Source organism: Charadrius vociferus, unplaced genomic scaffold (assembly GCF_000708025.1).
Source record: "Charadrius vociferus isolate BGI_N301 unplaced genomic scaffold, ASM70802v2 scaffold183, whole genome shotgun sequence".
In the NCBI taxonomy this organism is placed as follows: Eukaryota; Metazoa; Chordata; class Aves; order Charadriiformes; family Charadriidae; genus Charadrius; species Charadrius vociferus.
Window position 1 is genome coordinate 6871236 of NW_009648250.1, and position 22808 is coordinate 6894043.

The 22808-nt window shown below is 39.8% G+C and overlaps 1 protein-coding gene across 1 annotated transcript in view; it reads right to left on the bottom strand.

Moving 5' to 3' along the window:
- The window catches only part of GLIS3 (GLIS family zinc finger 3), a 176086-nt gene that overhangs the window by 126329 nt on the left and 26949 nt on the right, over positions 1-22808 (bottom strand). Inside the window, 2 exon segments of the mRNA XM_009884321.1 lie at positions 2281-3406; positions 8809-9016. Coding sequence (XP_009882623.1) covers positions 2281-3406; positions 8809-9016 — 1334 coding nt within the window.

Consider the following 22808-nt stretch of genomic DNA (forward strand, 5'->3'; position numbering starts at 1 on the left):
CCTGCTGGCCACGCTTCTTCTGATGCAGCCAAGGATACGGTTGGCCTTCTGGGCTGTGATCACACATTGCTGGCTCATGCTCAGCTTCTTGTCAATCAGCACACCCAGGTCCTTCTCCTCAGGGCTGCTCTCCAGCCATTCCCCACAGAGCCTGTATTTGCGCTTGGGATTGCCCGGACCCAGATGTAGGACCCTGCACTTGGCCTTGTTGAACTTCATGAGGTTGGCTTGGGCCCACCTCTCCAGCCTTTCTAGGTCCCTCTCGAGGGCATCCCTCCCCTCCAGTGTGTCTACCTCGTCAAACAGCTTGGTATCATTGGCAAACTTGCTGAGGGTATTCTCAACCCCACTGTCCATGTTGCTGACAAAAAAAAAGCATGTGGCTGCTGCTCCTGATATGCAAACTTCTTGGCACTATCCAGCAATACGTGCTGAAGTTCAGTAAAATTAATCACCCTTTTTAATGTTTATGAAAGCAATCAGTCTTCAAGAAGGTAATATAGACACCTCTCATTTTTTTGTGACACAACATGACTTGGCACACACTTTAGTGTTAGTAATCTCAACAACGTTATCATAGGGAATACCTTATCCACTTTAACATATTTATCATCAGTAAATGATGCCTCAAGGAGGCATCATAATCACATGAAGGTGACTGAAAGCATCCTTTCTGAAGAGGCAGGGCAGGGAGTATAGAGTCCTACTAACACAACGTTTTCCCCAGGCTTACTGGATCCTTCGTCATAATTCTCCTACTAGAAAGACCCTGGGTACTTGCATTACTCTTCTTTTCAGTGCTTTTTCACTGTTCCTGCCTTCTTTCTTCATACTGATGTCTTTCCTCACTCACCTGCTGATGTCTGTCTCCATCTCTTTTTTCCCATATGCTATTCCCGTGAAAAATTACTTTCTTGACTCCCAATAATTCTTTTTTCTCCTCTCTCTCCCCCTACAAAGCCAACAAGAAATCCCTGAGGAGGAACTGAAATTAACAGTAAACTCTGATCCAATACATCTGGACAGTATAAAAGAGAATATCGGGGAATTTAAAAAAAATATTCAGTGAGCATAGAGCCTGAGTTCAGGCTCTGTTGTGACAAAAGGGAAGGATAAAGATTCTTCCTAGTGTCATGACACAATCTTTTCCAGGTCCTTTAAATTCAAGAGAGAAATCTGGGAAGATATCCACTCTCCCTGAGGAGAGTGCCCTTTGAAGTAAGAAAAGTGGAAGAAAAAAAATTTCCTCTATTTACTGTACAAGCAAACGTCTAGATCGTGGTAAGAAAATTATTCAACTAAGCACACACTGAAATAGACTCCTAGCACCAATTTATATTTCACAACATATAAACATTTTTTTTTTTCAAGTGTGTAACTGCAGTTATTCACAGAAATTGTATATTCATTGTTTTGTTAGGTTGTGCTGAGGACTGGAAACAGCACTGGTGAGGCTGCTTTCTGCTGACGCTAAATAAGGAGTTAGTAAGGGTAAACTAACTGTCATCCAAAATAGAGACTACATGTAAGGCCAACCAAGTATCTGAATTACAGATATTACAGATGGTTCACTGGAGTCTAAACAGAGACTGATTCCAGGGTTTACTGGCTAGATTGTTAACCCATGTGATTACACATGCGTGAGACTCACTTGCAGTGACTCTAAGAAAAACAGCAAGAAAAACATGACTTTGGGGGTTGAATGCTTACTGCTAGAATCTGTGAACATAGAAATTGTAATGTGTTTTACTTCTCCTGTATTCATGGAAACAGAGCTGTGGGGCTGGTTTTTGCTAGTAATGAAACAAACAACTGCCTTAAAAATACCTAACTCTTCTCAGTTTCTCTTGGTAACATTACGCAAGATTCCTGAAAATTCCTCAAAACAAAAAGGAGTAACAAGCTGCAAGAATATTTCAGGACAAATTGTGCCATTTATTCTACAGCACTTTTCCCACATGTATCCTTCATGCAGGTACTTAAGTACCAATGGTACTTAAGCCTTGCTTTATGAAGGTCTACCATGTCACTTTTGCAGTCTACAGTAAAAGTATATAAATTCACAGAATAAAATTTTGTCTAATCCTATCTGTCAGTACAGATCAAATTAAAGAATACCCTTCCTTTCTATCTAGGTGGAAAGATGGAGCAGTCATTCATTCACACAGACTAGTTAAAAAAGCACAACATTAGCTGGGAAAAATGAAGGAAACATTAAAACTTCTCTATATTTTCATAAGTAATAGCCTTTCATTGCTAAGAGGCAGAATTCAGACTTACTGTGCATTTGTTCGGCTTCTCTCCTGAGTGGACTCTCATGTGAATCAGCAGTTTATAACGGGCATTAAATGGCTTGTACCTTCGTGGGCACCCTGCCCAGAAGCAAGTGAAGTCCTCTCCCTTCCTCTGGTCTATATGGACCTTCTCTATGTGCCGCACAAGTTCCTCTTGCTGGTCATACAGCGCACCGCAGTCAACCCAGCGACAGCCATGCTTGCCATTGAAATCATCCAGCTCACCGTCTTCGTCAAGCAGGGTGCCTGGGGCAGGAGGAGGCACAGGCAGCAGGTGAATGTGACTGGGGAGGCTGTGCGGATGCCGGTGCTGGTGAGCATGGTATGGTGGGGGTGGCCCTTGTGGAGAAGGCAGTGGCAACAGGGGTGGAGGAGGCATGTCGATCGTTTGGCCTGAGAAGTCATCCAGCCGTTCGTTTTTCAAGACACCCACCACCTGGTTGTCCACGGGCAGCACGCCCTGCTGGATCACCATGTTACTTGTGGCAGCCATCTGCAAGCTGGCGTGCTCCAGCTGTTGCATCCGCTGGTACTCACCAGCCCCATTCTCAATGTACCCTGGGAAGGTGACGTTGCCATTAGCCATGAGAAGGCCTTTCTGGGCAGTTGGAATAGAGCAATTTTGGGGTATACAGCTTCCTCTCACTCCCAAAAAATGTCCATAGACCTCAGGCTGTGGAGAGACGTTTGCTGGCGACGTCCTGGAGCTGTTGATGTAGGCCACCAGAGAGGTTGGGGATGTACGGATGATTGTATTGAAGTCAATCCCAATGCCGTCAGACAGAGGTGACAGAGAGAGTGCTCTCTTTTTGGAGCGGGCTGATTGAGACCGGGCTGAGGAATGGTGAGGACTAGAGTAAGGGGAATGCTTATTTTCCGGGCCATATAAGTAGGACGGTAATGAGTTAGAGACGCAGTTACTGGACGTAGATGTTTCAGCTGAAAAGTTTAGTAAGTCCCCCAGGTCACTGCCATTTTGTAAACCTTGGTCAGGAGGAACAGAAGGAAGTGTCCTGTACTCATGCAACCACTCTTGCTTTACACTCGAAGTGGACTGGCTTTCTGACAAGCTTAACGTCGTGGAGGCCAGAGACTCACATGACAAGAGCGACCTGGAATAAAGGCACAATAAATTAAGTAAGCAGTTAGACAATTCAGCAGTGGTTCTTCGATCTTCAGACACACATAATAATTAAAGAAAGGCTACAAGTGAGAAAAGTTCTCCCTAATTTTAGGTACTCAACTTTAGCACTCCGAGTTAATGTACCAGCAGGCATACACAGGTAATACATATGTAAGAAGGTCACTTAGAAAACCAACTTTAAAACCTCAAGATTTTGAAGAAAAGTTGCTGTAAAGGTTCTCGGTACGTCATTGCAGCTATCAATGCCATTTTTTTCAACTGTGGTGTAAATAGGTTTGGGCTTCTGAAGACAAAGTATTATGCTCCTACCTTGTATGAAACTCATATTGATTTCAGCTGGCAAAGAACAGGAAGAAAACTGATTAATAAAGAATAAATATTTAACCTGAATGACTTTGCCAATTGTATGTAATGCATACAAATAGTATTCTCTACAGAAATCGCTCGTTTATAAATACAGATAGTATCTAACTTTACAAAACAAACAAAATAAATGAATAATGTAGAAAAACTGGTTGAAGGGGTTTATTTAGTTTTGATTTGATGATGTATCTGCCTCCAAGTCAGCAATCAAAATTTTTCACAAAAGTGTAATCTTGCTGTTATCATTGGCTTTTCACAGAGATATTATGAAATTTGTTTATGCTGCAAATGTCCTATGGGTAGCTTGAAAAAAGAACCGAAGCTCTTAACAATATTGTTTTCTACAGAAAAGTGTAAAAAGGAAATACAAGGACATCAGGGTTCCTGAGTCATGGCTGCAAATGCTGGATAGAGGCCAAGTGCATTTATGTCTTTATGTTTCCAGTTCACATCTTGGCAGACTTGGATTTCCTGCCAGCCAGTGGTGCTGGGAATATACTAATTTCTATTTTCCTATTCTACCAGTAGGAAGAACCAGGTATGTACCTAGATAAACCTGGAGATCCCACAGACACGGAAGCCTCTGCATCTTATGTTTTGGGGATTAATTCCTGGGTTTATTATTTTCACAATACACTTTCAAAGAAGCATAGGATTTCAATGGTGGATCAAGGACATAGGAAATTTGGTTTCTCTTCTCAATCTAAAATGCTTTTTTTTTTTTTTAAGGTGGATACATCAATCACTGCATCTCAGTTTCTCACATAAAAAACGAGATACACAATAGTTCCTCCTATCACACAAAGACTTCAGGAGGTCAAATTAACTTAAAAAAGACAGCTAATAAGTGCTAATGGGTACCTTAAATAGCAGATGGTGAAAAATATTCTTAAGGCTCTAAGTAAACAGTATATGAAATCTTTACATGCAATCATTCAAAGGAACCATTATGTCAGCAAGGAATAATGTATTCTTACTTACAAAGGTAAGTTCCTATAGTCAGTTATTTGTAATTATTTTACTGCATGTTTTTATATTGCTACAAACTTCAAATTTCTAAAAAAGAAAGTGTGCACCATAAAGAAAATTAAGAAAAACAAATCTCATCTCTTTCCTGATAGAGACACCGCTGCAGCAAGCACCTCTGAGGAGGCATTTCTACCTATTTTACTTGCTTCTTTTTTTTTTAATAGGGAAACAGGTTTTGATGTCTACTCAGGGTCAGCAACGTTGCGGTTGCTTGTGAGTTCTGCAAGATTTTCTTATAGACACTGCTTCAGAAAAAATGACAGTGTCTTTGTTATCTTTTCCTGCCCACCACACAAGCACTTCCCTGAGTGATGGGTTTTGTCCTACTAATATTACAGCAGTTTATATTTATATTTAATTTCTATTTCTATTTATAATGTTACTGCCCCCTATGGCAGGGGGGTTGGAACTCTATGATCTTCAAGGTCCCTCCCAACCTAAACCATGCTGTGATTCTATGATTTTCCAGCACTTGAGAGTCAACCAACACAAAGAAAGAAAAGCCTTTGGTTTAAGGGCTAGATCATGGTGGAAGAATACAGCCCAGTCACTGACGAAGAGCTGGAGGAGGGGAATCGGTGCTCAGGGCACCCTGGCTGCCCCCTCAGCCCCTTTTTGTCTAGAGGGGAAGCTTGGCACAGGCTGAGGAGAGAGGGCTACATTTGCAGGGGCTGTGTCTGCACACTGAGACAGCCCACGAAGAGCAGAAATGTCGCTTTAAATATCACCCAGCCTTGCTGTGGTGACCTATGGGATAGAAGGGTAAACGCTGCTTTGCTCAAGGTACTTGCTTTGTAACGGATGGTTGATTTGTCAGAATAAGAAAGATCCTGTTCAGACTGACCATCAGTATAGAGTCCTGTTATGGAGGTTATGTTACTCCATCAGGGTTTAAAAGGTACTTTCAAAACAGAGCAGTGAAGAAAAGCACAATTAACATGCTGACTACAATTCGCATTGAGAGAAATGAGAAAAATGGGACTGCTGTGGGTCAATCTTGTTTAAGATCTAGACAAAAGGGACAATTATTTGTGAAAATAATTGATTCAAGCTGCTCAGTCTGTTACCAATGGGTCTTGCTGAAGCACATTCATTATAAGGCAGTTAAATCATGTTAGTACACTGTGACCCCAAATACAGATCCAGTCTTCAACAGAGCAACAAAAGTAAGTAAGGTTTGGGTCTTTCATGCAAGGCTATATATATTTACATCTGGAAAATATAAATAAGGGTGGTTTTTTTTCCTAGTTTGATTATTTAAATTTTTATTTTATAGGTAGGGGAAAAAAATTTTCATCAATATAACAAGCCTGTTCTTGTAACATCAAGAATTTTAATCAGACTCATAGTAGGACCAGTGTCATTCACAAAGCTATTAATGCCTAACACAAAGGGACATACCCATCAGTCAAGCTGAAGAAAAACTGCATTTTAAAAGTCTCATAACAGGACAAAAATAAACAGTTGCCCCAGAATTTATATATATATATAGTATAGTATAAGTAATACTTATGTATATATTATACATATACACACTACATATATATATTCTCTATATACACTATATATATAGTATACTGTAAGTAAGAGCGGGATAATCTGAAGAAGTTTGGATCTCACTTAAGCGTCTAAATTCAAAATTAACAAAGATTCCAGCTCCCAAAGCAAAGAAAAATTCTTTAAAACCCAGCCCACACTGTGACTAAGTAGTTTTCTGGGGCAAAATAAATATACCTAATATGAAAATGGTGGCCAGCTATACCACTGTGCCAGGTCTTCAGATGGTATTAACTGGCACGTCTGTGTATTGTAACCTAAACCAGCTTGAGTTTGGACCAGATCTTTCAAGAACATTTACAAGAGATTCTTGCCATGACTTTCTATTCTCCCTCTGCGTACAGAGGCCACAGTGTCAAGTATAACCCAGAATCTTAATCATAAACACGGAAGAGTGAAACCTGTGTTTCCTTATCTTTTTGCATGGTGTTCTGTTTTACTAGCCAAGAACCCTTTGCACTTTCCCAGGTCCTTTTCTGACTTGCAAAGTAAGTGGCAGTATTACATCTGGTTTCAAGCAGTCTATCTGAATGCTCTGAAAAAGTTTTTGGGAAACTCTCAAAAAAGATGGCAAAGGTTTTATCCCTCATGGTCTATACATCAAAATCTGATGTTATCTGTAGGAAAACTCCAATTTTGCCAACTTTTTTCTTTCTTCCATCAGTAAAAATCAAGACAAGTCATTTTGGTTTGGGCCAAGTCAGCAAATAATCTGGTTTGGATTGAGTGGCCACAGCATGCTCATGACACCTGAGAGATACAATACAGATACTCAGCCCATGAAGGATTATGGAGTCAGTTTAGGCAACCAGTTTAGACAAATTAGGCTGAAGTTATTAAAAAAAAAAAAGTGTTTCAACAATCTGTGAATTAAAATCTGACTTTAAACTTGTTTTGCCCTATAAAATAGTAAATTTGAGGGCAAAATTGCTGAAATGAACATTCTTTGTGTGACAAACTGATTTTATAACACCTTCATTGATAAATCATTAAAAGAGACTCTAGGAATGCTAGGACCTCGACTCCGCCAGAGTTCCAAATTCAGTTTGCCCTTAGTAAATGTTTCTTTAAAATAAAAACAAAAACATGTAATTCAGTACTGACATAGTACATCCAACCACACATTCAGATAAAAATAACAGTGTTTGGAACCATACAGGCACACCTAAAACTTATTAAATAAGTAGTAATTACTTAATGATGTTTTTATATCATCAGTTTTGTTCTGTCTCAAAGGCACGTCTCTGGCTTTGTCATTTGTCACAATCTCAGGACTGAATGGTTTTCCCTGACATGTTTGCATAGGAAGTATAATTAACCTTGTAAATTCTCCCAGGGGACACACTCTTCAAAATTGAAGTGACAGAAATGTCACAAACTATCTTATAGTAAAGTAAAGCAAGGCTTTCTTCCAGTAACATAACACCAATTTTAATTATTTCAAGAATGTTCCTTGGCTTGTAATAAAGTGATACAGTAAAATGTAAACTGTTTTGAGAATAAAGACTCTTGTGGCCTTTTGTAAATAAGAAGAGTTACATTTCAACTCAGTAGGCGACTGTTGTATGAGTCCAGTCTACAAAAGTGGGAACATAGCTTCTGAAATAACACACCAGAGTGTTTTCTCACTGTATGTTTAACTAATATCCAGGGATATGCTTAACATACTTGTACTGAGGTTGTCAAATAACTATTTTCACAGAATCACAGAATGGTAGGGATTGGAAGGGACCTCTGGAGATCATCTAGTCCCACCCCTCTGCCAAAGCAGGTTCACCTACAGCAGGTTGGACAGGAACACACCCAGGTGGGTTTTGAGTATCTCCAGGAAAGAGACTCCACAATCTCTCTGGGCAGCCTGTTCCCTTCATTCATGTTCGTTGACAATACTCATGGCCACAATCTCCAAAGTTATTTAAGCATTTAAAAAATAATTAGCAAATATGTATCTGTGGTTTAGTAATATAAAAAGGCAACATTTATAGGGAGAGGTCTGCATTAAACTACCCATCAGAGCTAGGATAATGGACAAGTTTTCAGGGACACAAGTCTAAAATAAAGTTAACCGCTGGCTCAGCACAGACTAGGAACAATTGGTCTGATTAACTTAATTATGTAAGCAATTAAACAATTTGATAGCAAAGGTATCTGTTGAGGAGAAAGAAATGTTAGCAGGGAATTTAAGTTTATTTTGTCTGACTTTCATATTACTTGTCTGACACCAACATAACACGCTTAGCACTATGGTAAGCTTAAAACAGGTCACTGCCCTGGCAGATGTACAAAAATATAATTAAATTTCCTGTGGCATAACAGAGTATCATTTAGGCCACTTTAATGATCAGAAAGGTTGCATTTAAATTACAGAAGATTAAAATACCTTCTTTTTAAAGTACCAAATATAAAAAAGTAACTCAGGACCTTGTATCTGATGGAGAAGCCCTCAGGTTGGAAGCATCCATAGACCTCTGTAAGCTAGGGCTGATCTGGTTGCATGCTGTTGAAACCTGATTAGCAAGAGGTGAAACAGGTCCCAGCTGTTGAACTGTCATGGGACTGCTGGTGACTCTTACATTGCTGCAGCTGCCTTTTCCAATGGACTTGCACTGGGGTCCATAACCAAGACCTCCTAAAAATAAACAAGGCAGGTTAGTATTCATCTCCCATGAACCCATGATGAGGCCCCAGAACTCGTATCGCTTTGCAAAGTAGGAAAAGTGACTGGAACTGAGTACCTTCAGATGAGAACAAAACATGGGACCAATAATAGGATTTTGCAAACTTCTCCAAACACAAAAAGCAATATTCTAAAGGGGAATTAATAAATTATGTGTGTTTAAAACATGTGCTGAAGTACATAAACTAAAGACCAGGCATCATAGGTAAACAGCAGAAAAAGCACCACTGGAAGAGTCTGGGTAAAAGACCAGCTCTCAGCTGGGGGACAGCCAAATCATAAGTGCACCTTTCTCTGAAGAAGGAGGGAAGAGAGAACCCAAAGAGGATGCAGGAGCACCACCGTGCCTTGAATCCTACCAAACCCCACACACAGCTCCAAGCCATTGCAAGCCCTTCCATCATAGCTACCACGAGCCATCCAAAAAGCAAGGGGACTGCAGGCACGCACACGAATTGCAACCCCTGCAACAGGTCTGGTGTGGCAAAGCACACAGGCTGCGTAGTTTCCCTGGCAGGAGAGAGTTACAGCTGGAACCCAGCATTCCTCAGAGGTCTGGGGAGAGGAATTCAAGCTGGATCAAGCAGAGAAGCATTCTGGACTTTCTTTAAAAGGCCACAATCTGCTCTTAATCACTGCTGCCATGACTCAAACTGATGGCTATTACACAGTAGCACGAGATAATTATAGAGGCAGCTGGCAAGTGGGACATAACTGCAAAATGCTGTGTGCTCTTTGTGTTCTGATTCAGGTCACAGATGCGGGTTTACAAGATCCCCTGCATTAAAACATATCGAGATGAAAAAGTTAAAATGTAGGTTGTCACATGGAAGTTGTTGGATATCTAGAAAATTCTCATCACAGGTGGAAATTAATAATTGTACTATTCACATTTCTAGCTGTTTCCCTGTGTTCAAACTACTCCCCAAAGCAGGGTAGCAATATCAGGACAAATAGTGAGAAGTACTTCATTTTAAACCACTTTCTAAATTAAATCTACTTTTGACTTGGTTATACAACTCACATAGCAGTTTTTCTCAAGGAGGTTCAAATGGGCTGTGAACTTCACACAAAAACACATTACAGCATTTATGGCCCTCACAGTCACAGGAAGAAAATCCAAATCCTTCGATCTCCTCCAGATCAAATAGGATTATATTTAAAATTTGCAATTCACCCTAGAAATTTCAAATTATAACTTAAAAAAAAAAAATAAGAGAACAAATAGATATGTTTATTCCTGTTTCAGAGGTCTGTGCCTTCTTTTCAAATTATTCTTCTTCTCTGACTAATTAGTAATATCTCACATATATGTGAGGAGCACATGCATAATTCTCAGTCCACTGGGATCTTAAGTGCTTTGTAAATTCATGTACAGATGTTACAAGCTGACCGCATGATCCACCACCAAAATGTACTCCTTGGTATGAAATATGGCAGCCCTTTAAGAAAAACAACTTACTCATTGCTACTACTTCAAAACTTAAGGGAAGAATATAGATCTGACTGAAAACTCAAGGGTAAGGGTAAGGAAAGCAAAAAACATTTAACAACCAACCCTGAAATCTAGCTAGAAGGACCAGAAATTTCCAAGGACAAACACGTAAGGAGAATTCCTTGTACTGCACTCAACTCCATTGTGGATACCAGGAAAAAGGCTTTTAAGCTTTGTAGGATTACCGTCTGCTCTCACTAAAGATGTCCAATTAAATCAAATGCATAAGAGAAGACATTTTCTTTTCTTTCCTTGGGAAGTAGTTTGTATTTTGAACCCAATAAAGCTGGATTAGTTGCTTTTATAACGTTATAGAGTGCTAAAACGGAAACAGCGAGCAAAAATTAGACAAAAAGCATAAGTTGCCCCTGGTAGTAATATGAACACTACTCCTCTTAGCAAAAGGCTGTGTGGAGTGAAGTTAAAAACTTATACGACACCTTCACATCATATAAAATACATACTACTACATAATATGCCTCTATATGTGTGTCTTGCATATGTTCAGCCAGCTGTTTTTCAGAAAAATGCCTTTAGTATGTAGAACCAAAGGCTTTCTGCACCTAAGGGTATAAAAGACAGGGAAGCATGCTATAATAACATGAGAAATCCAACTGATTTTGACAGTGAAACACAGTTGTAATGCTTGTAGAGCCTACGTACATTGACTACTTAATAAGATACAAAACTAATATTTAGCATTGAGAAGAGCAGCTCTACGACAAAAATGTACCAAATATATTGATTCTTCCCTGGATGACACCATAATGCTCTTCATTCATAAGCCACGTTCAACGAATTTCAATGGTAACAGTAACATCTACCTGATCGTATCCAGAAATCGAGATTATCATTTAGGGACAGGCCATACGTCACCTAATCGGTTCAAATAATCTCAACCATACAGTGAAATTGCGAGTTATACAGGATTAGACATGAGCTGCTTGGAACTTACATGTCAGAAAAAAAATAATCCCAAAAGTAGAACCAGAAAAGGGAGTAGTGTCAAAACAGTACTGTAAACACAGAATGTTGAATCCTCAATACATCCTGGTTTCCCTTGCAGTGATATGGTCTACTCTTATTATCTGTGCATAAACAGCATCTCACTGATGCCAAGAACAGCCAAGAGAATTTGTTGTGTAAGGAGGAAGGCCAAAGACGGTCTCATCACCGGTCACTGAACGGAAAAAAATAAGGAAAGGAGAACTTTGGAGGGATTGTATTACTGTGATGACAGACAAAAGCAATGCCAGACTCCGGTCCTGATAAACATTTGTCTGGGCATTTCTCCTGTGCAGAAGTGGAAGGAAAAGGTTTTGTTCTTTTTATCATTGATAAACACTTGCTGTTATGGCAAAAAATGACAATTGTTCCACTTAAAAGGTGTGAGACAGATTATCAAAAAGAATCTACCATCAGCTCCCCCCGTTCAAAGCGACTGCAAAGTAGAAGACTACTGCCATGAAAAGCAAAGTCACAACATTTTATCCACTGCTTCGTACAGGTGTAAATTTGCCAAAAAACCCTCGCTAATCTGTGCCCTGCAGGTCTCTGTGCAGTATTAATTTGATCTGAATCAGACATCAGCATACAATCACGTCTGCTGACCCAAGTCAGAGCACAAGATAGGAAACTTATGCTGACTTTGAGCCAGCTGCAGCAGCACAGACCACATCTGATCTAGCATGAAGTTAAATGGGTGCAACATGGACATCTGACCTGGCACGAGCCTGCTGCTAAAAGGCAAGCTGTCAGAGACTGTGTTCAGAAGTGCTGAATAAATGTGAACTGGAGAATGACTATGTCCCACACCAGCATTTGGCATCATATACCCACAGTGAAAGAGGAGCCCTCCATCCAGGTTTAATATATCATTGACCCAAAGCCTGAAAATTTTCATGACAGTGAAAGGACAATCAGGAATTTCTTAGTATCTTGAATGCACATCAGCTGAGATAAATGGGAACCTCTTTGGAGGACATCAGTGGGTTTTGAATGACGCTGTAGATTCTAAGAAAAATACATAGACCTAATAATTTAAATAAGCAATAAAAGTAATTTCTTTTCTGATATACTAAGATGTCAATCAGGAGATAGTCCAACAAAGGCAACAATAGTTGAGGAGGTGGCATCAGTCCAGAGATGGCTCACAGGAAGAGCTGTGGATGATTAGCATGTCATTTCTTCCAAATAAATATATTACACATAAATCAAAACTGCTCTTTATCAATAACTACCAGTAATAGTTAACAAGTATAAACAGTAAAAAGATTTTATGGAAATATTTTAATCCATTCACTTCCTCATTCATTAGCTTGCCTATTATCCCTGTTTATTCTCTACAGTTGGTTAATAGCTAAGCTTCACTCATCCTTGACATGCAAAAATATTTCACTGCAATCTTCTGAAGGACATTCAGAGAATACAGAAAAATACAACTACTTTAATTCACATACACTGAATTTCAAATGAGAATTTCAAGTGAGATTCTCTTAATTTATATCATTCATACTTTCTGGAGGCAGAGTCCAATATGAAATTATTTCCATCTAAACACATTTTCTTTTATCAGATATTGATTGAAAACCAACCAGTTTCTTTGTCTACTTCTCCAAGTTAAGAGTAGTAACTTGTTAATTCTGCCAGGTAACTCAGGTTATAAAATGAAACTGCTTCACCAAACCTTTGAAATTGTAAACTATGCTTCCCGTGTATAAATGATCATACAACAAAAACATGTAACAGCAAAATCAGTTTTAATTGGTGTTCTGAAATGCACAACATACCAAATACATAACACCAGATCAAATTCAATCATGTCTTCAATCAATAAGTTCTGCAATAACTGAATTAATCAGTATGAAAGAAAGCTATTAAAATTATCTGAAAATCTGTCCTGTTGTTACTGTTAGAATAACAGCTAGAAATAAAAGAACTGCAACAAAGGAGCAAAAGGTAATTTCCCTAGGGAATTTTCTGTCTGTTCACATACAGTAATTAAGAGCTTTGGAAACCATCAGTTTTAATGTTTCCCTTGTAACTGGTTTCCAGTCTTGTTTGCGTGGATTTTGTATTCACCAAAACAGGGACAAAAGGGCACACCCGAAAAAGCATACAGTAAGGAAAAAAAAAAAAAGCATATAGTAAGAAAACTACTAAAGATGAAAGTTACCAAAGCAGTAAGTAAGACTGTGTTAATATGTTCTTCATGTAGATTAGATGTAAGTCACCAAGGCCTTTTCAAACCAAATTTGATCTTCTTCTGCAACATGATGAATCTTCTGGATGACACAGTCCCCAGCTACCACGTTCATCTTTGCTGTGTGTCCCCCTCTCTGTGGGGTTGTTGGCACCCTAGTTGGAGGGGCTTCGCAGTAGCTGCTCACTGAACAAACTCAAAGGTTCGCTTGGAAGACTTGTTTCCAGATGGGGAATATCCTAATCCCTCTCGCCTTGGGGCTGCCAAACTTTTCAGGCTTCCCCTCCACCAATTTTAGTCGTATTATTAATGACTACTAGAGAGCTAGCACTTGTCCCTTTGTCCTTAAACACAATGGCCACTTTTCTATTGTTTCTACAGCCAGCTAGGAGGCACTACATAGTCTCCAGGAGGAGGCACTACATAGCACTCCAGCTAGGAGGCCAACTACATAGACAGAGACACCAGCCAAAGGGCAATGAATATCAGACCCCGTGAAACCCTCTTGAAGTGTGTTAAACTGGAGCTTCAAAGGAGAGAAAAAAAAAAAAAAGGCAGAATAGGGGGGAAGATTGCTACTTCCCTCTATTAGCACAGGATCAGCCGAAATCTTTGTCTGTTTGGGAATCTGGGCTTCTTCACACTCGTATCATCCCCTGAGCCCAAGTCTTTTTTTGGAGACCTTGAGGCACGTATATGAAAAATTCAGTCAAAATTACATTAGGTATGACCAATTTCTGTACGGCATGCTATCTGGAATTTTTCAGGGCACAAGAAAATTTCTAGACTGTGGCTCAAAAAGTTGCCAAATTATGATTTTTTATTGAAAGTCTTATGAAATATAGTGGTTTCTCAACTACACTACACCCCACAGAAACTACATGGAAGTGAAACAGTGATCCTTAGCTTTATTTTCTTAAAAAAATAAAATAAATACATAAAAAAAAATCAAGGCTTTGTAGTTGGAGAGAAAACTCTGAAATAGAGAACCATGAAGATGATCAGAGGGCTGGAGCACCTCTCCTATGAAGACAGGCTGAAGTTGGTGGTGTTCAGCCTGGAGTAAAGAACGCTGCAGCATGACCTTACAGCAGCCTTCCAGTACTTAAAGGGGGCCTACAGGAAAGTAGGAGAGGGACTCTGTCAGGGAGTGTAGCAATAGGACGAGGGGTAATGGCCTAAAACTGGAAGAGGGGAGATTTAGATTAGATATTAGGAAGAAATTATTTACTGTGAGGATGATGAGGCACTGGAACAGGTTGCCCAGAGAAGCTGTAGAGGCCTCATCCCTGGGCGTGTCCAAGGCCAGGTTGCATGGGGCTTTGTGTAACCTGGTCTGGTGGGAGGTATCCCTGCCCATGGCAGGGGGGTTGGAACTAGATGATCTCTAAGGCCCCTTCCAACTCTAACCATTCTATGACCCTTTCACCCTAAAATCTCACTGTTTGTAACCTCATGGTTGTGATTTTAGCTCACAATTTTCTTAACACTTACAAATAGCAATGCCTTGATAGTAAGAAATTTCCTCCAAAGCCTCTGGCTGTGCCCACTCTGAACAGCGAGTTAGACAGTCCATTAATTTGACTAGTATTGGCAATTCCCATGTTCTTAACTGTTTGCAGAGTCTTAATCTTTACAATCAAGAAAAATAATCTGAAGGAAATACACTAAACAGAATTATATGACCACACTGTATTATGAGAAAATATTATGTATGCACTTTAAAAGCTCTCAATGCTTTGAATCTTGGAAATGCAGTTTCCTCACTATCAGAGTCCACTTGGTAAATTAGCTTGCACTAATTTGCAATGCTATTTTCCATTCATTGTATGAAGTAATCAAGCATGTACTTTCAGCAGCTCTACTGTGAGACAAAGGAGACTGACAAAGCACAATGAAAAACAATGTCTCCCTTCAAGTGGAACCAAGGTAAAAAATTATCCAGAACTGACCGGTGAAAACAATACCTCACAGGTGATTAACTTAGCTGGTTTAAAGCAGACAGCAATGAGATCACCTACTTCTATGGAACACTTTAACCACTAAATTTAAACAAATGAAAACAGTGGGCCTGTAATGACTAAACTAAGAATATATTATGAAACAAGACAGGTTCAGGAAACTTCCAGGAGAAAACGTATACTGTAAAACAAAGATTTTCAATTAGATCTGCAGACATTTATAATATCTCATATTAATTCTGACTGTTTTGTTTATATCAGGAAGGCCTCCCGCTTGTGAAATAGCTATTTTGAAAGCTACTGTTTTCTTATTTTGCATAAAAACTAAGAAGTGATTAGTTAACTAGTGCACAGACCAGTAAATGTTTAACTGAACTAAAATATAAATGTTTTAGCTGCAATGGGTAACTCCTTATTTATTATCAGTGACATTAAATGACTTCTGCTTTTGTCCTTGTTAGAATAATATACAGTATGTGCTCTTCTACTGCAGAAAACACACAGCTTTATATCTTTGGTTTATGCTACCACCTTTCTATAGCATTTGTTACTCATACCAGCTTCTGGTAGGTTTCTATCTACAAAACTTAGCCTAACCATTTAGTTTCTATTTTTGAAAAATTAACACATTTTGCAAGCCTCATATTCTTCTCAAATAACTGGTATGAATCAAGAGAAACTCTACTAGTAATGTAATATATTACTGTACTGGTATATTAATCTAAAGGTGAATAATAGCAGGTAAAAAAAAAAAGTAAGTTTCATGTTTTAAATTTCAGTATTGGCCAGCTCCTTAAAATACCATTACAATACAGACAGAGAAAAAAAAATTATTATTATAGTTGAAATGGAAATATACAGATATTTGAAAGAACGAGAAAGAATTGTATTGGAATTATAGATAATACCCTCTGTTTTCAGTGCCATTGGGAAATTACTGTTTGAATCTGCCCAAAACGAACACAGAGCATCCATCTGTATATGTGTGAGAGCACAGACAGTTATTTCAACTGACCTGCAAGTGGCATTACTTGAGAAGCAAACAAAAAAATTACATTGTTAAAACTTCCTCATACATTATGAATGGTAGGACTCAAACGAAATCTATAGGGCAACACTTTGCCCATTAAACAGTGTTGCACTCAACTGCAAAATAAGTGGATCGATTCTGGCAGTGTTCTTGGAATACTTTGCTGATACCACCTGACTGGAATGCAGAACAACCAACTATAGAGAGGCAGTAAGAAAACACTTTACAAAAATAATTCTCTGGACTCTAACAATTCATCTCCCACAATAACTTCTAGCACTGTTCAACCTTCACTGCCTATTTGTTCTTTTCTTCACATTAGAAATACATACTTAGCATTTTTTCCAGTAATTCCTGAAGGTTTTTTTTCCCCTCACTTTTAATTAAAAGATGCTCAGATCAGATAATTTCTCTTATCTCAATATCCTCAGCGTTTTAGAAAATATCACGTAGGACCTTTGTTATCTGTAACCATGGATGCATGTAGACCCATCACTGAAAAGACATTATTGTTCCATGTACCAAAGCAAGGCAGCATAGCAATGTATATCCCTGTTCACACAGTCATTTCTGATTCCTTGCTGTGTTCATTGGACTACTATCTAACATGGAGGCAGCCTTCCTTGTGCACACCTAATACTTGCTTCTCCTGTCAGCCTGGTTGTATGGGCAGTGAGTGATGTTGGGAAGAAAGAAGCAGAGGCCTGCCTTCCTCCAGGCCCCAGGCAAAGGGAAGATCTTGTGCAAGGTATTTGGCACTGTCCCACACAACATTCTGGCCTCTAAATTGGAGAGACATGGCTTTGATGAAGAGACAACTTGGTGGATAAGGAATTGGCTGACTGGTTTCAAAGAGCTGCGGTCAATGGATCAACATCCAAGTGGTGGGCAGTGAAAGTGGCATTACTCGGGGGTCAGTACTGGTACCAGTGCTGTTTAACATCATTACTGGCAACATGGACAGTGGGATTGAGTGCACCCTCAGCAAGTTTGCCGATGATACCAAGCTGTTTGGTGAGGTAGACACGCTGGAGGGGAGGGATGCCATCCAGAGAGACCTGGACAGGCTGGAGAGGTGGGCCCAAGCCAACCTCATGCAGTTCAACAAGGCTAAGTGCAAGGTCGTACACATGGTTTGGGGCAATCCCAAGCACAAATACAGGCTGGGAGGAGAATGGATTGACAGCAGCCCTGAGAAGGACGTGGGGCTATCAGTTGATGAGAAGCCCAACATGAGCTGACAATGTGCACTCACAGCCCAGAAAGCCAACCGCATCCAGGGCTGCATCAGAATAAGCATGGCCAGCAGCTCAAGGGAGGTGATTCTGCCCCTCTGCTCTGCTTTCGTGAGATCCCACCTGGAGTACTGTGTCCAGTTCTGGGGCCCCAATATAAGAAGGACATAGACCTGTTGAAGCTGGTCCAGAGGAGGGCCACGAAGATGATACGAGGGCTGGAGCACCTCTCCTATGAAAACAGGCTGAGAGAGTTGGGGTTGTTCAGTCTGGAGAAAAGAAGGCTGTGGGAAGACCTTGTAGCAGCCTTCTAGTACCTAAAGGGGGCCCACACAAAAGGTGAGGAAGGACTCTTTATCAGGGAGTGTAGCAATAGGACGAGGGGTAACAGTTTTAAACTGGAAGAGGGTAGATTTAGGTTAGATATTAGGAATAAATTCTTTACTGTGAGGGTGGTGAGACACTGGAACAGGTTGCCCAGAGAAGTTGTGGATGCCCCATCCCTGGAAGTGTTCAAGGCCAGGCTGGATGGGGCTTTGAGCAACCTGGTCTAGCAGAAGGTGTCCCTGCTGGTGGCAGGGGCGTTGGAACTAGGTGATGTTTAAGGTCCCTTCCAATTCTAACCATTCTATGATTCTATGATCTTTTGTCTCTTCTAACCACTTAGACACGGGGACGCTAGCTCCATCCAGCAGAGCACCAAGAGTAAGAGAACAAACTCTCAGCAACTTTACGCTGCCTTAACTCAAATGATGACTTCCCCCTAGTAAGACCTGCTGCCAGCTGTGCAGGAGTCCTGAGCAGAGAAGAGCAGAGCAAGCAGGTTGCTTTCAACTTCCAGCATGGGCCAGGGTTCAGTCTTGGCACTGTAACACATCAGTGCCAGACTACATTGCATGTCATTATCCAGAAGGAGACAACTGTTCAGCAAAAAAGCATGCAATAAAGGCTTTGTTCGATGTTAAACTGTAATCCCATGTGAGGCTCTCTTTCTAAATTTTTACAGAAAACCCAAGGTATTTGATCACTGCTGCTCAGAAAGGCATCTTTCCTCCTTTAAGGGACCAAAATGCACAGGCAAGAGAAAAGAAGAATAAACGCCAACCTGTTGAATACTAATTAAGAACAGGTGGCAAATGTTAACATGGAAAGAAACTGGCTCTTACAGTATGCAAGTAGGAATGTAAATAACTTGCAATCACATTCAGTATGTTTTTGCTTCCCAGATAAAGTCTATTGTTCAAGGATACTAAAAGGTAATTATTTACACTGCATTGTCCCTGAGTTTCTGAGCAGTACAAACAAACAATTTTCTATTTTTCCTTGCATTAAAAACAAGGTACTGTTTAATGTTTTTCCTCCTAAAAGATAATATGAGAATGTTATCCTAGTTGTCAGTTTAACCAGGCAGAAATAATAAGCATACAGCCCGCATAACGTATGTATTCTAAGAGGCTTTGTACTCAGTTAATTAGTTTAACTACTGCTTTCATGGTTCACTTAAAAGTTTCACGCTTCATTGAGTATCAATATATTTTATCACCTCAAAAAACTTTTCAGTAAAAATACAATTGTCTTTTCAAGTGATAATCTTGTTAACTGATATATACATTTCAAGCATGTCTATCAGACACTATCAAAGTCTGAATTGCTACAGTAGCAGTATCTCAAAGCATTATGCAAACCTCATTCCACACGCAATGGAAAGGGTTTTGTTTTTTTCCTGAAACAAAAGTACTTTGTTGAGAAAAAGCAAGTGTTTTTGACACATACTATTTTCACCATTAAAAACGTTCCCGCACTGAACTCTGGTTGTTCCACCTCGACAACAATCAGCTCAAACATACCTTGGATCCAGTAGTTGTGCCTGTTTTGTCAAAAGTCCTTAAATTCAGAAAGTCAGAAGTCATATCCTTAAGGAAGAATAAAGATCAATGAAACTAATAGTCGCAAAGATACAGAGGCCAAAAGCCAAGTGCAACTTATAAAAAGAAACTTCTGTGTTTAAGACTACCTTTTTTTCTACTATAAAGGTTTTCTTACTTATGTGGAGTATACATTTTCTCAATTCAGGATATAAGATTACCTCAGAGCAGTTTAGAGAAACACTTTCCAGAATGAGAAATTACTCCTTGAAAGTCCACCTGCATGATCATCACCACAACTTCTACTACTATCTTCATATGCAATGTTGTTCTATGAAATATATGGTCAGTAAGGTGCACTACAATAATTCAGTGACAGCAGTTCTTATTATTTAAACTGACTTTAAAAGGAGGCCACTATCAGCATCCTTCATGTTATAGCCTATTTAGATTCCTTAAAAGCTGCAACATTATTACATCATGGTCCAAACAAAACCTTCCACTTGTGTTTCTACTCTTATCTCTTCAAGTCAATGAGAGGCAAACCCTGGGAAAATTATACAAACAACCACAAGTATTTAAAATATGTATTGTCACTACATGCTTCCAGTCCTCTCAAAGCTTTAGACGTTTTTCTTTCGATTTTATTCTTTCATTAGCCCAAAGCGTGTTAATTAATCGGAATTTCCCAGGTCTTCTGTTGTTGTGACCAAAAAAAGCTCATTCTGTCGTGTTAAAGTGAGTCCATCTCCCTTTCACAAAGCCAGGGTAGTACGAGGGAGGATTAAGGCCACTTGAATGGCTTAGGGCCCATAAAGACAACTCCCGCTCCTGCCCTTAGCCGTCATCCTTGCCAAAATTGATTTACAGAGAATGACATCTTAACCACAGCTATTACTTTGTGAAGAGGAGTCTGCTGTGTTGGCAGGGTTTGGCATCCAAAGTTGGCTACTGAGTAAGGTCTGATGCAAAGAGACAGGAAACCACACTGGCATACCAACGCAATGGTGCGGGTGTGTGTCTGCAAGGGCCGTCTGAAGGCCCTTGTGAAGGAAAGAACTGTTCATGGACAAAGGCACGAAAAAGGCAAATGTATGCGTGCTCTGCTGAGCACCTTTGTGAAAGGGTAGAAACCCACACAAATGTCCTGATGCAGACTGAAATCTTTTTAAGAAGCTGGTCGTCCCAACTGCATCTCTCCTCCACACCTCTAAAAAAAAATCAAGTGATATCCATCTTTACATTAGTTTATCAGAGAGAATGCGCTATAGTTAAGAGTAAAATCTTCAAAACTGACTATGTGATTTTTGAGGACTTCATCCTATTGACTTCCAGTGAAGTTAAATTGCCAAGTACACAAGTCATTTTTACAAGCAGAATCTGGCCTTACGAGCTGCTTGGGTAATTTTTCAAATTTCTGTCACATGCAGGTGTTTACATATTCTTCATATAATTTATTGTGTGCTTTTTTTTAGTATTCTGGTGTGATTTTCATTAAACTGCAGGGATGTTCACAGGGAAACGTAAGCCACCAAGCGAATTTCACATAATACTTCTGACAATTGTTCAAAGATCCTCTCTTTATGTCTGGCTTGACTTCTATATAAATGCATGACAGCACTAGGTACATACACCAACTAGGCATCTTTCCTTCTGGTGGCTCTTCTTGGCAGTCCTCAGGATCAGAAAAGAAACCCAACAACTGGTTCCTTCTGCCTAACATACAAGACAATTCTTGCTTCTACTTAGCTTCCTAGGTGAAAAGGCCAAAAGCATATATGCTGAAACAGTTTCAAAGTGTCACTGTTGGAGAGCATCACAAAAAACCCAGTGTCACTGTTGGAGACACTCCAGATTTATTCAGCTAAGGCAAGATTGTAGGCCCTTTTGCAGTTGTTCTTGTTAGAAGTCAGGTGCTGAGATCTGGAAATCGGCTGCATTTTCTGCAACATCAAATAAATATCTCTTAAACCCTACCCACACACATTAGATTGTGAATTTTTGCTCCTAAACCTAAACAGTTACCTACTCAATGGCCCCTTTGATTTCTGGTCCCAAATAGGTACTAGTCTTTTTCAGCTCTAATTTTTGCCTTGTTTTAATGAGAGTAAAGTTTTCATCAAATTATCTTTGAAAACAAATTCTTGAGTTGTTGTTTTAATCTCATTCCACGAGAAGAACTGCAACACAGTCATAGCTTCACACAATAAATATCTGCTATACTAACGACGTCTTTGTTTCTCTTTAGGTATTTGTTGTGGTTTAACCCCGGCTGGGAGCTAGAGCCACGCAGCCACTCGCTCACTCCCCCTTGTTGGGATTGGGGAGACAACCAGAAAAGTAAGAGTGAAAAAACTCGTGGGTCGAGATAAAGGCAGTTTAATAAGTAAAGCAAAAGCCATGCATGCAAGCAAAGCAAAACAAGGAATTCATTCACTGCTTCCCATGGGCGGGCAGGTGTTCAGCCATCCCCAGGAAAGCAGGGCTCCATCATGCGTTAACAGTTACTTGGGAAGACAAATACCATCGCTTCAAAAGTTCCCCCCTTCCTTCTTCTCCCCCAGCTTTATATACTGAGCATGACATGATAAAGCATGGAATATCCCTTTGGTCAGTTGGCATCAGCTGTCCTGGCTCTGTCTCCTCCCAAATCCTTGAGCCCCCCTCCCCACCCCAGTCTACTTGCTGGTGGGGTGGTGTGAGGAGCAGAAAAGGCCTTGATTGCTTAGCAACAATCAAAACCACCAGTGCATTATCATTACGTTATTCCCATCCCAAATACATGATACCAGCTGCTAGCAAAAAAAAAATTAACTAACTCCATTCCAGCTGAAACCATGACAGTATTATACCGGGGTGCTACTAAGAATGCATGTAAAAACAAACCATACTGCATTTTATCACAGATAAGCATATTTCACCACCTAATGTAGACATACACAGGGGCAAAGGTACA